General features: G+C 33.0%; 1 protein-coding gene across 3 annotated transcripts; it reads right to left on the reverse strand.

Annotated features, from left to right (window-relative positions):
* Positions 1-9097: 9097 nt before the first annotated feature.
* LOC137813910 (stomatal closure-related actin-binding protein 3) lies at positions 9098-19995 on the reverse strand. Of its 3 annotated transcripts, XM_068616385.2 has the most exons (14): positions 19515-19771; positions 19317-19348; positions 17869-18171; positions 17424-17552; positions 17090-17182; positions 14888-15028; positions 14261-14329; positions 13412-13495; positions 12232-12412; positions 11365-11478; positions 11153-11211; positions 10381-10515; positions 9941-10090; positions 9098-9486 (listed from the first exon to the last, which is right to left on the reverse strand). In XM_068616385.2, exons 3-14 carry the CDS (start codon positions 18151-18153, stop codon positions 9454-9456), a joined length of 1473 nt encoding a protein of 490 aa, XP_068472486.1. In that variant the 5' UTR covers positions 18154-18171; positions 19317-19348; positions 19515-19771; the 3' UTR covers positions 9098-9453. The 3 variants fall into 3 exon arrangements, with proteins under 3 accessions (XP_068472486.1, XP_068472478.1, XP_068472479.1); XM_068616377.2 differs by lacking the exon at positions 19317-19348 and having other exon boundaries at positions 19741-19995; XM_068616378.2 differs by lacking the exon at positions 19317-19348.
* Between the last annotated feature and the right edge of the window lie 335 nt (positions 19996-20330).

Genomic DNA, 20330 nt, shown 5'->3' on the forward strand with positions numbered 1-20330 from the left:
GAGCAGGGAGGGATCTTGGTCGTTGGCGCACACCTTCACGAATTTTCCCTTCCAATCTTTGTAAGATTGCTGGAAGATTGAGAGGATTGACCTCCCAGCAATCCCATTCAGGCTAATCCAGAGGCGGTCTCCTGGATTCTTAGCTTCGAACAGGAAGAGGAAAACGTCAACTGAAGCTGGTAGTCCCAAGTGTGCGCACATAATTTGGAACGCCCTTACGAACGCCCAGCTGTTGGGATGAAGCTGGGCGGGGGCGATATCGAGCTCGGTTAATAACTCTCTCTCGAAGCGAGTGAAGGGAAGTCTGAGCTTCACCTTCTTGAAGAACGTCGCGTAGATGAAGCAGAACAGCTCGCCGTTGTTCGCTTTATCGTCCGCGCAGATCGGCTCACCCGGGAAGCAGGGCAGCACGATCATTTTGCTGTCGTGCTCCTTATGGAATGTGAGCTCGGATTGGTCCCCTTTCCTTAGTCGGTGCATGCCCAACTCTGTGTTTATTGAGGAAGTCTCTTTTAACAAAGTTGAGGTGGCCCAAGGGTAGAGTGCCTTGTAGTCCTTTGGAGGTAGGGGGCGCCTCCGGCGACTGGCGGAGTTGCCTGAGCGGGATTGGCGTGAGAAGTTGCAGGCCTCTCAGCCTGGGAAGAAGGAGCGCCAGATGCTCGTGGTGGGTTACGCGCTGGTGGAGGATTTGCCCCAGGAGCAACCCTACGCGCTTGGGGTGGAGGGTTTCGCGACGAAGAAGGAGGGTTCGCAGTGGATTTTGTATGAGCCATCGCAGGAACTGCAAAGGAAAATGAAAGGGATGAACAAAGGTTACAGAGAACGACTCGATTGAGGACGAAGAAAGGAGAAGGAACGAACGGGAGTTCGTTGGGACGAACGTGATAGAAGACGAAGCCCTAAGTTACGAGAGGGGAGAAAAGGAGAAAACAGCCCACAACGTATGCACCAGACAGATAATGGATGATGCGAATCGGTTAAAATGCAGCAAACATCAACAAAAGAAGTAAAAGGGGTACCTTTTGATGATCGGATGAGCGTTGAAGAGAGTTGGAGATTGAGAGAGTTGAGGAGCGTCGTGGGATGCAGAGAAAATACTTAGAACTTTTGAGAATGCAGAAAGATGATGGAACAGTAGGAAGTGCAAAGGGTTTTAGGGGTTTTTCGAACGTTTTCGGAAGCGCAAACGACAGTTGAAGATGACCGTTGATGAAGCCACGTGTCGAGCGATTGGAAAAAGGGGTTTGGTGGAGCGTCAGAAAAGCAGAGGGTACGAACGTTTGGAATTCCGTGTCAGCGCCACGTAGATCGCCAGTGATGTGACCTTTTAGTCTTTTCGCTGGACAAGTCTTCGCTTAAGACTGGGGGGCTTGTGTACCGCCCAGGTAGTCGGAAGTGATGACGTGGCAGCAAACGATAATATAGGCGTGTTGAACGGAACACCTGGCTGACAAAAGGGAAGGAAGTCGGGTAGCTCGTGTAGTCGCCAATCGTTAAGTTGGCGTGCTCCGATCTCTAGCATATCTAAACCGGCGGTCACCAGGTTTGTGTCGTAGTCGCCGGATGCGAACCCAGGCGACCAAGTGATCAGAGATTGCCGAGAGGAGGACATCGCCGAAAGATCAGGAAAGCTTGTTCAAGGCTTTCAAAGGGCACGAGTGCGAAGGATGAAGTTATCAGATGATCATTCCCTAGCTAGCTAGAGGTTGAGGCCAGGGAACAACTTACCAGGACATGCACGGTGAAGCAAGTGAAGCAGATTATGATGGCGGCCGGCGAGACCACAGGGAAGGTGTGCATGGTGACACCCCGTACTCGCCACACAGAAGAGATCGCGCTCCAAGGCAGCTATACACCGAGTTACTCCTTGTATGGGTAACTTAGTCGAACAGCCTGAAGAGTAAGAAGTGACGCTCAAGCAGAGGACGCTCCAGATGGTGACACGTGTACAGCTGGATGCGAGCCACGTGTTCATATGTGTAACCGTCAGGAGAGAGAAAGTGCACAGGTATATAAGAGATTCTAACGAACTTCTGAGGTACGCGCGTTTAGAACACTTCTTTACGCTTGGAGAATACTTGAGTGACTGAGAGAGTGTTTGCACGGTTCCTTGAGTTCTTAGTTTTCTCTCTTAGAGTTTTGGTGGTTCCATCACTGACTTGAGCGTCGGAGCGCGATCGGCCGCAGCGGCGCCACTCTGTCTTTTGCAGGTTCTTGAGGTGAATCGAGGTGTGAAGGACGGAAGCTAGCGTGGTGCAAAGCCGATCCAGAGGAAGAATACCTTTGATGAGGCGAGGCGATTGCGTTCTGGTCAACCGGCAGGATCAAGTTAATACTTAAAACTTATTTAATTAAGTGGGTGAGGTTTGTACCCATTTATATATTATGAATTGGCTTTATCATTTGTGGATGTGGAATCTCCAACACTTTTTTGTTTTAAATTTGTAAATGTTTAGCAGTTCTGATAATTTGAGTTATAGAAAAAAAGTACGACATGACAAGTTTAGTTATTCGAATTACAATAACAAGTTTGGCTAATATAAAAATTATGAGTCTAAATCAGAGAAAATTGTGGAACAAGTATTTGAAAATTTGTATTAAAAATCAATTAGGTCAATTTACAATGATTTGTGTGAAATTTTACATGACCTTATCCATGATAAATTTATCACAATGGGAAATTTCCCATGAAAACAATAATCCATAAAAAAATGATTTCTAGAAACATATTATCCACAAATTCTGGATTGTAGGAAAACTTATGTTTCTCATGAAGTTTGAGCATTATTATAAATTTTGGCTATGAAATTATTTAGTTTTTTTGTTGTTGTGTTTGTTATCATAAGAACATAAATTATGCCACCAGTAAGAAAATTTTACAATGACCATCTTCTATACAAATATCTCAAACGATAACGGATAAACCTGAAGGTAGATGAAAAGAGTAAATGAAGAAATCACATAGAGAACTAATATGACTCAATTGAAGTGTTAAGTAATTTCATCCTACATTCATGGACATAAATTCACTAAGTATAAAACTGAGTTACAACATTAAATATATCTCACAGTGAACTCTCAACTCAAGGCTAATTCAATTGTTCATTACAAGGTCCTATTTATATAGATAAAATTGTCTAACAAACTTTTTTAAGATGTGCCAATGCGGTTGGAGAAGTCACATGCATAATGCTTTAAATTGGGAGCTAAAAAAGGATAATGAATATTTGAGATAAAGAAGAAACACTACAAAACCCTGGTTTATATGATAAAGAGACTAATCAATAGTTTTTATGATGTCTTTGAGAGTGAACTTGGTACCCTTCTCCTTATCAGTAGCAACGCAACCCTTTGCCTTACGATCAAGAATGGCCTTGTGATCCTTGTCCAGTTTCAGCTTCATCGCCACAACCTTGGAAGGGTGGATTCCTATATTGAATTTGTTAACCTTCTCTCGAGTGATGTGCTTTATGTGGATGACCCACTTGCGACGGTACACTTGCGTCACCTTCCCCTCACATTCCTTGTACGTTCCACACATCACTTGCACCACATCCTCTTTCCTCACTAGAATCTAGCACACATTGTACTTGGACTGGAGCTATGCTGAGAAAGGAGTGATAATTTACACTCCACTGTTCATTCACCATACTACGCCTTCTTCTACATGACTCTCAACTGCTCATCCACATTCTACCCTACCGGACTCCACCGTGTTCCTAAATCTTCATTAGGAAGCACATTTGTTTGGCCCTCCATTCACCATCGCATGATTGTGTGACTGTTCAAATCGAAATAGGTTAGGATTTTCATTATGAAAATTGAGGATTTAAATTCCTTTAGGGTTTAGGGGTGACCTTCCTTTGATTTTGTTTCTGATTTTTGTTTTTTGGATTTGATTCTAAAATGTTTGGGTTGGTTTGTTCGGCAACTAAGAACTCATTGAGTAGCATTCTTAGGACAGTCGAAAAAGTCGTTGATTGTAACTAGTTTAGAAACTATTATAACTTGCCTCAACAATTTTATTTTTTTTATCGGCAATAGCCTAAAGAATCCTTGAATTGGTGATTACTTGGTTTTTATTTTTAGGTTAGGTTTCAAATGCAAGCCCAAATTTTCTATTTCCTATTGTTATGTTTTAAATTTAAGCTTTCAACCACAATATTTTGTTTATGTTTTTTTGTCATTTAGTTAATTCAGTTTCTGGTTTACTTGATTTTGAATATCTATTTTCTTCATTCTTGTTATTAAATGCAATTTCTGCACGGTTTCTTAGTTATTGCTATTAGATGCAAGTCTTCATCATTTTACAAAAGACTGATTATTGGTTATTTAAACGTAATTTTTTTATAAACGCGTATTGAAAAATAATGGTTGAGATTTAATCAAGAATTGAAAGAATGAAGAAAGTCAATATCATTCAATCTTATATAAAATTGGTATAAATGTAGTAGCCTTGTCAAAAGGTAAACATAAAATAGTAGATATTATCTTATCACTTTCCATTACGAAGTTGTTGAGTTTCAGTAGTAACATGATTATTCATTAGTAACACGGTTATTCATGATAAGATTAACTAATTTTATTTATTGTATAATAAAATAACCACTTTGTAATACACAACTTTTTTATTCACAGAGTGAACAACTTCCGTACTAATAATAAGAATAAAACATTCAAATTCATTATTATTACTATTATTACTTTTGTTTTTGTCTGTTCCTATATTATATTCATGGAATATTGACAATGACAAATCATCATGAAAAATTGGCTAACATAAAGGTAACAATTCTTGAATATTGTTTTATTTTGAGTAATTGAGAATTTTCATGTTGCTCCTCATTCAGAAATTAATGTTTTTCGCCAAACACAACAATTTGGTGGTTTTGAATCATAGTATAATTAACTTCTTCTATTACACCTTACCACATATATTCCTATTTTGTACGCGAAAAACTAATTGAATCCTTATATTACATCTCTTTTCAGGAATATATTTTTTTCTCATTCAATCTATAGCATTTAAATATAGTTTTTGTGTGTGTTTTAAATGGACATGATACATTATCTTATATTAGAACCAAACTAAGAATATCTTATATTAGAACCAAATTAAGAACATATTAAGACTAAATTAAGAACATCTTATTTTTGGACCAAATTTTGCACTTTGAGACCATTAACTTTTTTTTAAGCAGAGACATCTAAAACCTTATATTGTGAAGGGAAATATATTATTGAAATAAACCTGTTTATAACATTTAATTATGAATATATTATCCTAATCAGACACACAACTTTAAGATTCACTGGTTACTTCCATTCAGAAATCAAGGTACAACTACTATATCCTTTTCATTTTAGTTGTTGTAGTTGTTTTGAAAACTTGAGAGGTTGTAACCACTTTTTGATTATTTAATTATTATTATTTTTATCCTAAATGTACTTAAAAAAATTGATAAAAAATATGTTATTGTTTGTCTGGATGCAAAATATGTCTAAATATGAACAACAAAGATACAAAAATTACAGAAAACAAAGCAAAAAATTAGAGGCTTTGGGATTATCACATATAATGTTTAGTGTTGTGTTTGTTATTATTTGTTTGCCTCCTGTTATGTCTTTATTTTGATTTATTATGCATGATTTTTTGTAGTTAGCTAATCTAACTTATTACGAAGTGGACTTTAAGCCTAACTCAACTCCATAAAACCGGTTCATGAGGTTGAGGTTTGCACCCACTTATATACAATGAATCGTCCTCATCTCTAGTTGATGTGGAATCTCCAACATAGCTAGTCTAACAATGAATATGTTCATAGACGTGTCAGACAACTGGTCTTGGAGGACATCTCTTCTCTTATGCACATTTTGCTGCACAATTTAGATTTTTTAAGGACAAAGGGGTGTAGGGGAGTTGAAGGAACATCTAATGCAGTTCTAGAGGTCCTTGCTGTTTTGGATTCTTGTATCACCTTTTTGGGTGGAATTTTGTTTGTGTGTGTAAGTTGCATCTCATTTAATGAACATAGATTACTTGTAGTCTTTTTAGTTAGGAATGGGAGAATTATGGGTTGCACATTTTTTTTTCCAGGTTTTTGGGTTTTTAATGTCCAATTGGGATATTTGTAATCATCTTCCTTTTTCTTTTTTTGTCCTTTTGCTTTTGTACATGGGTTGGGTATTTAATATTTTTTTTTTTATAAAAAACACTATCGTAATTTTTAATAATTATGATGAAATAATTGTCACATAAAATTTATCAGGTTGTCTTATATATTTGTGATAACTCATTATTATTACTATTACATAAAATATAATCCTGACAATTATACATTTGTGATATTTTATTGTTGTCATTATTATATATAATTATATAATAATTATTAGTGATAACTATTTTTGTTATAATAGAATTTAATTTTTTTAACATTTAAAATTATTATAAAAAATGAAATAATAACAAGAATACTAGTTATAATTTAATTATTATCATAAAATATTTAATATTTAGTGAATAATATTTATGTAATAATTTTTTTTATAGTGATAGAATTCCTTTAACTCATCAAACATTTCGATTAAGTTCTTTCTCAAGTAAAACACATCGTCTTTATTGAGAATTACTCATTTTTCATATAGTAACCATAACTTTAAACATTTCACCCCTTTGAGGTAAGTCATAGACACTTTCATCTTGACGATTCATCAACACAATAATAAGTTCGACACTAAATACCTTAAAAAATTATTAATACATTCCAAGTTTTAAAATTAGTTCAAAACCTTTCAAATTTCAAAACTATTTTGAATTTTACTTTAATTCGTAATAAGATATTTAAGGTTTAAAACTATATATTTGTTTTTGGCGGTTTCTTCTTCCACCCTAACAAATGTATTTTTGCACTCTATTATTAAACACCTTTTAAAAATGACTTTTGGATTGTTTTTTTTAGAATATTTCTAGAACATATCCAGAACATATTTTATTAATTCTGGATTTACTAATCTGAAAATAAAAAAAATGTGTTCCGGAAAAGATATTTTATTCTAGAAACACCTTTATTTAAGGAATCCCTATTCCGAAAACACTTACAGAATCCCTATCCAGAATCACCAAAACTGTGAAAGGGTACTTTCGATATTTCAAAGAATAGAGGGCTGTAGGAAGAAAAATGTAGGAGTGCAGAAAGAAACTCCTTTGTTTTTAAAATAGCTCACACAATTCGATTAATAACTAAACCGTTTAAAATATTTAGTCCAGTTTTTTTTTTTAATTTAACTTTGCACACAGCAACAAACTACTTATTTTAAAGTGTCATAAAATTTTAAAAATATTATTCAATTTAACGAATACAAATAAATTACTCAAAAGGGTTGTTTTATTTTTAATTAAGGACCTCGTGATGAAAATTATGTTTTCTGTTAATATTCTTTTTTTATATTTTTAGTTAGTAAATAATTGGTTAATAATAGTCTTTTAGAGTGCTAAAATGAGTTAAAGTCACTTTGTTAACCCTCCTAATCATAATTTTCTTTTTGACAATTAATTTGAACACATTCATGTTAATATGTGCTATAATTTATTCAGGGCGTGATTTGAAATTTGTTAAAAGCTATTTCCAAGGAAGGTCCACCATTAAAAGGTTGAACTTAAAATTGTAATAAAATAAATGAATCTTGTAATTATCTATACTATCTTTTGGAAATAATATTAACAGGCAAAAGTTTATAGGTCCTTTCATACTGAGAAAAAAGAAAAAAAGAGAAATAATAAGACTATAATCTCTGTCTCTCTCTCTGTCTTTCTCATACACATTATATATAACTTTTCTAATATTTTTTATTAAATGAAGCAGATTTTAGCTTCGTTTAATCCGTTTATTTTTTTAAAAAGTTAATTTTCTATATTTTATGTACTTTTTACATAAGTAATTATTTATAAAAATAGTGTAGAAAGAATACTTTCATTGTCTTTGTTTAATTGAAGTAGTAAAATATTAACCAAGGATTGTCCCATCATGTTTTTTTTATTATGGAGGTTTTTCACCTTAATTTATATGTGTATTTTCTTTATTATCAATAATGTAAATAATGATAGAAAAAAATCTTGTTGGAAAGGTAATATTCATATTTTCTAATTTTTTTATCCTTCTTCAATTTTTTTAAATATAATTTCATTTTTTATTTTTTTATCGTTGAAAGTTAGTACTTTTTATCTTTCTACCAATGTTATCACATCATCATTATTTTTATGATAATCAACGTGTTTATTTATGATAATCACGTTAACGATGATAATCTGTATCATCTCATCAACAAAAATATCAATAACATGAACCTCAAACAAAATATGCAAAAACTTAAATACCTAATAAAATATTTTTTTAAGAAAAATTAATTAAAATATATAAATTTATAAGATTTTAGACTAACTTAAATTTAAAACCTCATGTCAAGTATAAAATCTTTAGCCGCTAAACTAATAAACTCACATAAGTTATCTGATGTGACATTGGAAAAATTTGTTCTTTTTCTTTTCAAGTTTTGTATAAATTTAATTCTTATTCTTCACTGCATCCTATATTTCATGTCGTTGTTCTTGTTTTAAAAAAAATACTTTTTCTATTTGGTTTTTACTTTTAATTATTCTTTAAATATTTATTATTTAAAGAAATTGATTTACTAATATCAATATTGGTTTACACAAGAGAAAGCAACTTGTGTGATTTAAAAGTTGAACGAGTTAAAAGAAATTGACTTACTAATCTTTCATAATAAATTAAAAATTGAAAAAAATAAACAATAATAAAATTAAAAAGGTAATTTATTTTTTAAAATTATGGATTCAATGTTTATTTAGTGAAAATTTAGGTTGATTTACTAACTTCCCACCTTGATAATTAATTAAGATGACAGCACACATCTCTTTAAGAATGATACTCAATTCTCACTGTTTACAAAATTTCATTACTTACAACTACAATTTTTATTACTTTTAGCAACAATGGAACCATTAGATCAATGGATTTTAGTAATAAGAAAAGAATACATCTAAAGATAAAGTTTATTTTTATCCTTAAGCAATACTCACTTGGGTGTTAATCACTACTTTGTTCCCAATTTAAGGATGCATGGCAAATTTACTTGCCAATAATCTTTAAGAAATTTTGGTATATACCATGTTTGGGATGTGCTTTACATTACAAAACAACTAGCACATGCAAATTAGCCACAATGAACAAATGAACTAATAATTATAAAAGGTTGAGCTTGGAACAACATGATTAGGCAAATAAAAAAACATGCCTAAAACAATGCAACTCAATTAGTGGAAACCCAATCACAAATATGAAATCACATCTTTCTTTAACAATACCACACATGTATACTCACACCAAGAGTATGATAAACCTCACGTTTGTAGGAAGAACTCAGTTAATTTTGCTTCTACACTAGATCATCTGGCCCACCAAGCACAACCTGTCATTTAGAAAACAAATACCATTTTTAACTTGCATCAAAGTAAAGGATCCATTTCAAAAAGGAAATGTATGATTTTTCATCAAAGCATTATTTTTTTTATAACTAATTTGTCTCCGATGTCATTTATCGAGAAAATGATGTATTTTAATAAAATTGTTTAAACTACACTGATTGTGATAGAGGAAGTGCTACTTTTATCATTTATTGAAACAATTTTACTACAATACTTCACTCTTTCAGTAAATGCATTACTTTTATCTCCTACAAATATATAGAGAGCAAATTATTTGGGAGCAAAGTATGTATAAAAAAACTAATACTTGATTGAAATTGAGAATTTTAGTGAATTTAAATTAAAAATAAATAAAACTGCAGTCATGTTGGATAGAGGTAGGATCTAAAGAATGAGACAAGAAAGTCAACACATGAATCAGATGAGAAGGGTGCATACATTGCAATCAAGAGCATATTTCCTGGCAATCATGATGGCTACATTTCTTTCTCTCTCTGATTCAAAGGTTAATACAAATGAGAGACCTTTTCTAGCTTGCCAAAACAATGCCTTCGCTGCATTACTGACATCACTTCTAACTCCACATAGCTATAGTTGAATAAAAATGTTAGTTAAAGGGTATTCAAATAGAGCACTTAAGTAGATAATAAACCATAAAAAAAACAGTACACCAATGAACTATTGCAATTCGATAAAAACATTTTATTCTTTATCTAGGTTGTCTGTGTTAAATATAGAATAGCAAGGAGTAATTCTGTACTGGGAAGACATTGACACTGAAAGTGTTAATTCTTATGTGTGAATTTGGGGGCAGATGAAGAGCCTTTAACTTTCATGTTGTCAGACACAAGAACAAGGTCTGATTGCCAAAATAGTACCTGCATTGATGGGGAGTAAATCTCTCTAGCTTTTGTAATCCAACCTCTGCATAGCTTTATCCTCATCCTCCCCACATTAAATGAATGAGTAGAGTGGGATGAGTGATCTTTTCCATTCATTTGAGAAATAACTACCTGTGAAAGTCCAATACAAACTCAGAATTATTTTCCCACAAAATGTCCGCTACCAAAACCAAAACTTCCTGCTTTTTGCAGATAAAAGAAGTGTGTGAAAAGGCGGAAGTACATAGTTACACATACAAAAAATGAAACATTAAAGGGAGTTATAACACATGTACGAAATTTACTCATTAGACCAGAATGGTTCAAGGAATGCAAGGCTCTCTGGCTACAAAATATAGCATCCACCTTTATCAAACTCAGGAATGGCATATCAATAACTTATGGTTTATCACCAAATACTGAAAAACTTGCTTGCAAGTTTGCAACAATTATAATATAGGGTGTGTGGGAGCTATGAGAGAGTACATGAACGGAAATAGGAAAGGGGTGTTCCATCTGAGGGTCTGGAATCCCGCATCAAGAACTAACGAGCAAATTTCTCAACCTAGTAAGCAAGACTTATAATGTTTGTTGAATTATAGGACCAAACAGAATTTAAATCTGCTTTTAAATACCATCTTTAGAAATAACTGTGAGAAGACAAACAGATATTTTATAATATTTGTTGAATTAAATGACACTTTTTCCACAGCCTTTCCTGCCAGAAATAGTTAAACTACTGAATCTAGAAAGGATGTAGAAAACATACATTAAAATCAGCATTAGATTTTCGTAGAAGTGACTCCACATGGCTTCCGAGTCCTGAAACTGTTACACACAGATAGGTAGCTGTAAGCCTTTGTTTTCTACTTCTGGGTGCATTAATAAATATTGTCAGGTACAACATATCCCCAACTATGCACACTTGAAACAGAAATAATTTGCTGGGAAAAGCAAAAGGCCAGGCCATAAAATACTAACCAGCTTGAACGGGATTAGTTGTAAGTGTAAGTTTTTTCCCATTGGAGACAATATCTACTTGTAAGATTCTCCCTACATCAGAGGGGTCAGGAGCATATATTGACTTGATGGCACCTGAGAAATGAAGGGAAACCAACTTCAAACATCATAAAAAAACAAGATCAACTAGCTGGAGCCCAGTAAAAGAAACAGCAGCATAAACAGAGTCAATAAGATATGGCAAACATTATTCATTATAAAGGTTACAAATAAAAATAGATTCCACCGCCAGATTGGAGCCATATGTCATGTAAAATCAATGAACTAACTAATAGCAGCTAAACGTGGCAGAAGTAAATTTGAGAAGTTATATTTGTTGGATTGTAAAAATAGGATACATAACTGAAGAGGATTTACCGAATATAAAATTCCTCAAGCCACTTAATTGAATAGGATCGATACCATGTCAAAACGAAATCAACCCACAAGATTAAGCTAACATGTGGAGGCCAAGAAATTGATTTATATATGTCTTGCACACTCGTCCACTTTACCTTGTCCTTAAATTTAATTTAGTAAACTAAATTTGCAGTTAGGATAAATTGAATCCTCACTATTTGAGTTAAAGGGTTTGATACCATGTCAAGGACCAACCATCCTAAAAGCTAAAGCTTTTAGGCAAAGGCACATGAATGGTTTTTTTTCAGGAAATATTTTATCCCCTTAATTATATTAACCTATTCTCATAAGAATAAGCCAGACAAATCATGAATTGATTTGTTCTCTTCAATTATATATAATAATATTCCTAAACTGGGTACACAAATGATATTTGTACATTTATAATTATGAGTAATAATTTAATGTAGATGACATGACTCCAATTACCTGAAATAACTTCCCTCCAACTGCCTTCAGACGACAAGCGATACCACTGTAAGGAACATTTAGAAACATGTGGCACTTCATCTGAGCAAGGCTGGACTCGAAGATATGAACCCAAAGCTTCAGAACCATCTAACATGTATAAGCGAGATTTATTTTCCTCGTCCCTCTTGCTCATGGTTAGCTGGCATAGATGAATGAAGTTATTGCAAGAAAAGTATATTTATAACACGTATAAATTATAGTTTGCAAACCATAGTTTTATCAAATAGACAAGAAGCTTGTATTAGTTTCTATTCAAAACGTTGGTTTGAGAACCAAAATCATTCGAACATGACCAAATCAAGATTTTGCCAGACATGTTATTTGAGTTAAAATTTGGGTTTATTTTACTACAGTGGGGCTTTTTTTTTTTCTTTTTTACTAAATGTTAACGTGTCAAAGTCGTGCCAATTTGGCACGACTTCTGCATATGAAGTCGTGCCAAGTTGGCACGACTTGCTCCATTTTTGTAATTTTTTTTAAACGAACCTCATTTTGGTAAAAAAACAAAAAAAATAGCCTCACAATGGTAAAAGAACCTAAAATTTGGTTACTATAATCCAAGCAAACAATTAATGATTGATTCAAATTGAAAGAAAAAAGAGGGAGACAAGACAATAGAGGACAACTGAGTCAGTTTCTCCTTTGCAAATGAAATAACAGATGGACTTTACAGAAACTTACCATACAAAGACAGGGAACAGTCAAAGATTAGCATGTTCAAATTTAGATGATTAAAATTTGTATTTCTTCCCTGCTTATCACCATTTTCATCACATTCAAGAATTATATTTTTTGCTGGTACAATAATTATTTTTTCTCTTCAGCCAGTTTACCATAATTTTTTCCTTCCAATTCAATTTGGACACATCTATCCTTAATAAAAAAGAAACAAACTGAAATCTAGTCCATGCATTATAAGATTAATTCATAATTTACTAAAAAGTAAGAAAAAGTTGACAGTCATTTCATGGTTAGGGCATGCCAGAAGCCTCAGTCGGAAAGCATACTTTTGAGCTAACCCAGATAAATTACTATTGTCCTACCACGTGTTATGTATAAGACTGCCCAATCAAATCTAGTAAATTTGATAATAGATTTGATAGTTAATTTGAGCAGGTAAAACTAGTTATCAACAAACCTCTTTCTGAAGCTTAATTGAAAATATAGACTTCTCTCGAATTTGGTCCCTAAGAGCTCGTAATTCATATTCCATGGCCATAACCTGAAATCATACATTGTCATATTTCACCATTATGAAGAATATTTAAATTGTAACACAATCTAGTAATGATGTGCCTAATTGCACATGCATTGGTTCAAGTTATCCCAAATGATATGACGAATATAAATGGAAATTTAAATATATTTAGGATACAGGTATAGGCTATAGCAGAGTATATTAATTAACAGCACTGGTAATATCACACACACACACACACACGTAAAGAGTAGAAAGAATGAAACAAAGGATATGCATTGGCAGCGTAAAGTATGTTTACAATCATCTAATCACAAACTACCACATATACAGTTTTTTTTATCCTGATATATAATAAACTTGTTGACTTTGACAATAATCACCCTAGAAGTCACACTAAAGCTGATTTTTATTTGGTTGACAATATAAAAATTTTCACACTGAACATATATATCCGTTAAACTCAAAATGTTAAAATACCAGAATTCTTCAGATATGGTATGGTCAATTTTACACAATTCAAACCAAATTTCAGCATTTAATGACAATTATATGCATTTCATATATTTCAAAATCAAAATTTCCCATTTTGAAAGGTTTAATTAAGGTGAAAATGTAGTATCTAAGCATGGTGTAACTACAAAAGTATAGAAGAATTGGAGTTAATTCTTCTTGTCAACATCTGGATAATTTTATTACTATTATTATCATTATTATAAAATGAAGAGCAGTGAAGTTAAGCAAAAACTACCCACTAAAACAGTATTGAGGGGGAAAAAACCAATTCACCTTGCTTGGCTGATGTAACAGTTTGATTCTTCTAGCCTCTTGAACCTCTTCTATTAGTCCATCCACATCCTAACAATGAGGAAAATTAGATTATATACTTTACATACTAAACATAATAATAACTATATATCAATAATGCATCTTCAGAGATTTTCCACATTCATAAACATTACAAAATGAAGGATGATATAACATGATATGAAGATATTATGTAAATTACTAGCAAAGAACTACAAACAGGGTAGTCTGAAAACCCGACTTTATATTTTCTTTTTTACCGCTCCTACCTTAGTATTTTTAAGCATTGGATTTTTTCACATGTATAAAAGAATGATTTTTTCTAAGTCAAATTTGAATAGGTGATGAGGAAATTAAGTTCATAAGAATTCTTTAACGTATACAATCCCTATAGGAAATGTTATCTTCAAGATGTGCCCATCATACACAGAGAACAAACCCCTCTTTTCTGTCCTTAAATTGTATTATTTAGTATTTTTTGCCTACACCCAAACATATGATTGTCGTGTAAATTGAATATAATTATATTGTAAAGTAATGCTTGATTATGAATTCATTAATCCAAAATTGTACACAAATAAAATTGCCTAATCAAACAACACTTAGTACCTGTGGTTTAGAAGCTTGGGATGCTTTTTCTTGTTCTTCAAGAGCCTCCCCAATTCTGAGCACCACTGACCTTGCGCTTGCAATTTCGGCACAAGCAAAAGACTTCTCTTGATTAACTAACTTCTTAGCATCTTCAGAAGCCTACAAAACACAGATGGATTCCATTTTTCTTGTCAAAAGATATTTAATAAATCAAAGAACGGGAAAATCAAAACTATTTCAAAATGCCACGGAGAAGGAAATATAATTGCAATGCTTATGGTTGTCTAAATGAAAAACTAGTACTCTTAATGAATATTTATCACCATGGTTTCAAAACATTAGAATTATAATTAGAAGAGAATACATATCACAATTTTTTTTTGGAGTGACCAACTTCCTTTCCACTATCTTACAAAGTAGTTTAGGCTAATCTCAACCATACAAAACCAGCTTGTTAGGTAAGGATTGTCCCCACTTATATGTTGTATTTTGGCACCATCGCTAGTTGATGTGGGACTTGAGTTTTTCCCAATGCGCCCCTCACATCCAACACTTGGTACATGTATAACATAGTGAGTGTGACCCTTTTAATGGATTTATGATAGGCTGTGCTATCATCTTAGAAAGTGGTTTGGGCCTAATTCATAAAATGTCAAGGGAACAACAATGATCTTGTGAAGTTGACCTGAAAAGGAAGGAACCAATTTAATGCGTGAAGGGAACCCTTCTACGACATTGGAATGCCTCAACTAATTTATCCAATAAGATAATTGTGTTCTAACAACGACCATTGAACATATATTCTAATCTTTAGGACTTTATTGTTTAAAAAAAATTATCTTTTGCTTTATTCTTGTTAATTAATGGAGTAATCTTGATGGTTTGTTCAAAGTGAGACAAAGATGTTAAAAGAGAGAAGATTTAATTTAGCAACATTAGAAGATTTGCTTAAAGCAAGGATCTTTTCACTTAAGCAAGCTCAATCAGGCAAGAAGATTTAAAGAGAGACCTTCACTTAAAGCAAGGCTTTTGCTAACTTAAATGAGGAGATGAGAAGCCCATGAATATCTTTTCTTTCAGCACATTTGAACTCTTATAAATTAAGACCCGGTGAGAAGCTTTAGAGAACTTTTGGTGAGCAGAAAAGATCTTATATTCTCAAAGCAATGGCTGGAAAACATCTCTCCAAGCATTCATCATAAATCAACTTTAGATCATAAAAAAATACTCTTTAGTGAGTATGAGTGCCTACTTTCTCTTTTTGTTAGGATTGAACGTAATAAGATCCAAACTCATGTAAGCACTTGATTTTAAATTTATCAGAAGATTATTTCAATTATATTATTCTTCTCTATGCCTAGAGTTTGTATTAGTTTGGTCACCTTTTAATTGATTAATTGGGATTTGATTAACATTGGAAAATACTTTTAAACCTAGATTGTTGTGAAAAACACCTAATTGGAATTAATGCTAGAAATAGTCTGATTTGTAATTAGGCATCTTTGAAATTCTTGATCTATATTGTTGATTCATATGTTATAATTTGCAAGGGATTGAGATTATAGTCAATTAATTTAACTTCATTTTCTTAAGGACTTTTAAGATTTGAATATTTAAGAGAGTTAATGATATGATTGGGATTTACCAAGATATATTCATTTTGAAGTAATTTACATGAGAGGTGATTTTGTGAGACTCAACCCTAACATATTTACATCTTAGTTTATCACATCCTATCCTAACAATCTTTGTGTCAATTGGGCAACAACCTTTTCATTTCAAAGTTTGATTTTTTTATTCTTTATCTCTTTATTTTATCTATTTATATTTTACTGTTTATTTTTACTTTATTTAAAACAAAATATTTAATTTTGCAAAAGTAACAAACAAATTAAGTACTGCGATAGTCTCTTGGATTTCAAAACTTGGACTTAGAATCCACTTTACTTGTGGACTTGGTACACTAGCCAAAATCCTTACCACAATAAAGTTTGAAACAGTTTATTAGCAAATAATACACAAACACATGTCAAACCATGAATTGTATAATTATTGTTTTACAAAATGTAAAAAAACAGATCCAAATGAATTTTGGAATTTGATCAAAGCATTAATAGTGAAAATTCAGAAATTAGTCAAGTAAATTAAACTATGAAATAGCAGAAAGTTTTGAAGGAGATTGTATAACAAATTACAAAAAATTCAGATATCGAAGAAGACCTGTTTGAGAAAGTTTACTAGCTTCTTCACTTCAAACTTTTCTTGGATCAATTCTCCTTCATTTTGAGTCAACTTAACTGCTAAAGCTTCCACCTACGAGGAATATATTGTTAAGTATGAATGCTTAGCATCAGTAACATGAATTGAAGAGTTAAAGTAATTTTCCTCATGCATTTTGAAATAGCTTCCCAAACACGCTCCAAAAAAGTAAGTCAGAAAACTAAAAAAGACAGTGAAGACTTGATTTTTGTCTGGTCATCAAATGGAATGAGATAACATTTCCAACTTTGAACAATGTAGTGTACTCAAGATGAAATAAGATAAGATAACAAACCATTGAGATAGCTTTCTCCACATCCTCTTTGTTTCTTCCTGCAAAATGACCTCTTAAAGATTCTAGTGCATCTCTGAGTTTTTTCAAAAGAACATGTCCCTCCAAAGATGCAACGTCTCTCAGCTTTGCCTGAATTTTCACACAGAACGGAGGACGGGGAATCATAAGAAATTGAGAAAAGAAAAATGACTCATATTAACTACCAAAAAAGACACGGATGAACTATGATTTGAAGTCAAGAACAAACTTTATGTCAACAATGGCACTCCTGATTGCCTAAAATCTAAAAGAGATCTAACTTGAACCTGCAATTTTATTATATTTTTGCTTTGAACTAATGTGTATTTGACAGAACAGGGGAGTGTTGAAAATAAATTGGATATTTATATTTAGTAAAGGAAAATAATCAAATAGCAGACCATAAGCAAATAATAGAGACAGAAACCTCGTTAGACAACTTAGCAGCTGCAGCCAAGTTCTTGTCAAATTTACTGGCAAGGTCACGAACTGAGATACGCTTGTGTTGGTCTGACAAATTGGAAGCTTCTTGTTCAATAACATCCTTCAATGAAGGACCTTGGTTTTCCTCAACTGGATCATCCAGAATTTGATTATCAGCTCCCAGTTTGTACTTCGGAAAACTATCATAAATAAAGCTCACGTCAGCTGAAACTGGCGGAAAAGCCTCCATTGGCATCTTGATTTCAACTTCCGGACTTATCTTTGTCATGGTGAAAATTGGTGTAGTCTGGTAAAAAACATATTGCAATATAGTATGAGGCCTTCGATAGAGAATGTATAAGTAGTCAAAAGTTAACCAAAATTTAAGTTAAACAATAAATGTCTTCGTTTAGCTGAATCAGATTGAACAAGCTCTAGACATTCACTCTTCTTCTTCATGCATATGCACGAACTTTAAGAAGCACATCAAACACATTTGATTATGCGGGAAGGACATGCCAAATTCATGTTCATGCAAGTAGGTGATCAAACTACAATCAAAACATAAGCAGCATAAGTTCATCACGGTTGCCGATAATCTGCAACTGCCAATTATGAATGACATTGCAAATTAAACCATCCTCATTCTGATAAGAGAAAAGAAAGACTTAAAAAAGTGTTGTTACCAAAGATTAGACTTTGAATGAGGATAGAATCTTGAAATGTTATCACCAAATATTAGAGTTTGAGGCGAAGATAGTTAGATTTATAAAAGATGCAAGATGAGTTTAGACTAAAATGAACATCTCATTTGACTCAATTTAGTTTGAGCAGAAAAAGTGACTGAATACATCAATTGTCAATTAATTCATATAAAACTAGAAACGGGAAAAGTACGGGATTAATTAGAAGAAAAATGACGTAGCAGCAACCATTACTAGTAATAGTCAGAGGGAAAGATTAGAAGCAACAATAACATAAAGTAACAGTTATGTTGTGGTTGATTATTAATCTCAAAACGTTGAAGTGATTTATTTCCTATATTTAGTAAAAAGTTGAGAGATCAAGCGCAGTCACCGTGCCAACAAGCCTTCATCTTACCAAACTACATTATCAAATGAAGTTTCAAATTAGAGCAGCAGTTCCTCATATAGAAACAAAAATCAGATTAAAAAAAAAACAAGGTTTCTCCTACCCCCAACAAACACGCAAAACCATGAAACCACATAGATCTACACAACAAACATGAAAAATAAATAAAAAAATTAAGAAAAAAAAGGAGATAAACAAAGCCAAAGCATTGATAATTCGAGATCAAACAAAAGGATTGCCCGTCAATAACACCAACATCTAAAAATGCATTTCTGAACATCGTCAAACCAACCCACATTCCACAATTTCCGTTCTACTTCAATCACAAATCCAAGAATAAATAAAAAGGTAAAATCTTACTTTTTACTCGGCAACACTTGTAAGTAAGGCCACTGAAGCAAAGAATAGAAAGAAAAATGAAAAGCAAAGTGAGAGTGAATGGAGAGCAAAGAGTTGCATGCACCCAAATGGAAATGCCAGAGAGAGAGTACAACTAGAAAGAACCCACATAAAAATAAGAGCAACCCAACAAAGAGAGTGATTAAAAGAAAGAGTTACCACTGCTGAAGCCGGTTGCAGGTAAGCAAAAAGTGAAAGAGACAAAGCAGGATTGAAGTTGAAGAGTTACAAGAAGAACAGAAGAAGAACAGAAGGATAAGGAAATGGGTTGAGAAGAAGAAGAAGAAGAAGAATCTAAAGAGTGGCCATTAGCGTTGCTTTATGAAAAGGTTAAAAAAGAGAGAAAGAAGAAAGAAAAGAAGAGTGAAAGGAAAAGCTTGCAAACCTGACTCATTTGTCTCCCCTCCCAACGACTTGAAATCAATTTGTTTTTCGCTAACTGCATCATTGTTACGCCCTCCCCTCAGGTGGGGCCATCCTCGGTCTCCCCACGCGCCGTCCCCACCTCCGCCGTGCCCATCTATAGTGGGAGATGTGGACACGCGCGCATGCGCGCGCTTGGCCATATTATCCGACCGTACCGTAGTTTTTATTTTCTATCTTAACGTTGTTTTACAGCGGGGACTGCTGTTTGGCGGGTGTTGTTCTTTTGACTCCCTTTTACCTCATAATACCCTCTGTCTTTCTCCTATTGACGCATATGCCACCACCTGAGACAATAGATAAAACATGAAAACAAAAATTATAAAAGAATCTTCAAAACCGAACTATTTTTTAGTTTACATTTTGTTTCATAATTAGAAGCTTCGGATTTATATTTCTACATGAAAAATAAAAGTTACTCTTCTTATATGGCAGGAAGTAACTTTAATGTCCTTGAGAGCTTTCTTTATCATCAATATTGTGTTGTGATATGATCTATGAGGTTTGTAGAATGATAGTAAATATTGTTTAATATGTATTTTTCTCTTATAA

The sequence above is a fragment of the Phaseolus vulgaris genome, chromosome 1 (assembly GCF_051622355.1).
Source record: "Phaseolus vulgaris cultivar YP4 chromosome 1, ASM5162235v1, whole genome shotgun sequence".
NCBI classification, from domain to species: domain Eukaryota; kingdom Viridiplantae; phylum Streptophyta; class Magnoliopsida; order Fabales; family Fabaceae; genus Phaseolus; species Phaseolus vulgaris.

Bases quoted from the DNA above. Each gene is read 5' to 3' on its own strand.
- LOC137813910 (XM_068616377.2), bottom strand. From the start codon at position 19,803: ATGATGCAGTTAGCGAAAAACAAATTGATTTCAAGTCGTTGGGAGGGG. The intron at 14,330-14,887 runs GTACTAAGTGTT...CCTCATTGTTAG, and splicing joins CCCAAGCTTCTAAACCACAG to GATGTGGATGGACTAATAGA. The intron at 10,091-10,380 runs GTACTATTTTGG...ATTCAACTATAG, and splicing joins TTTACTCCCCATCAATGCAG to CTATGTGGAGTTAGAAGTGA.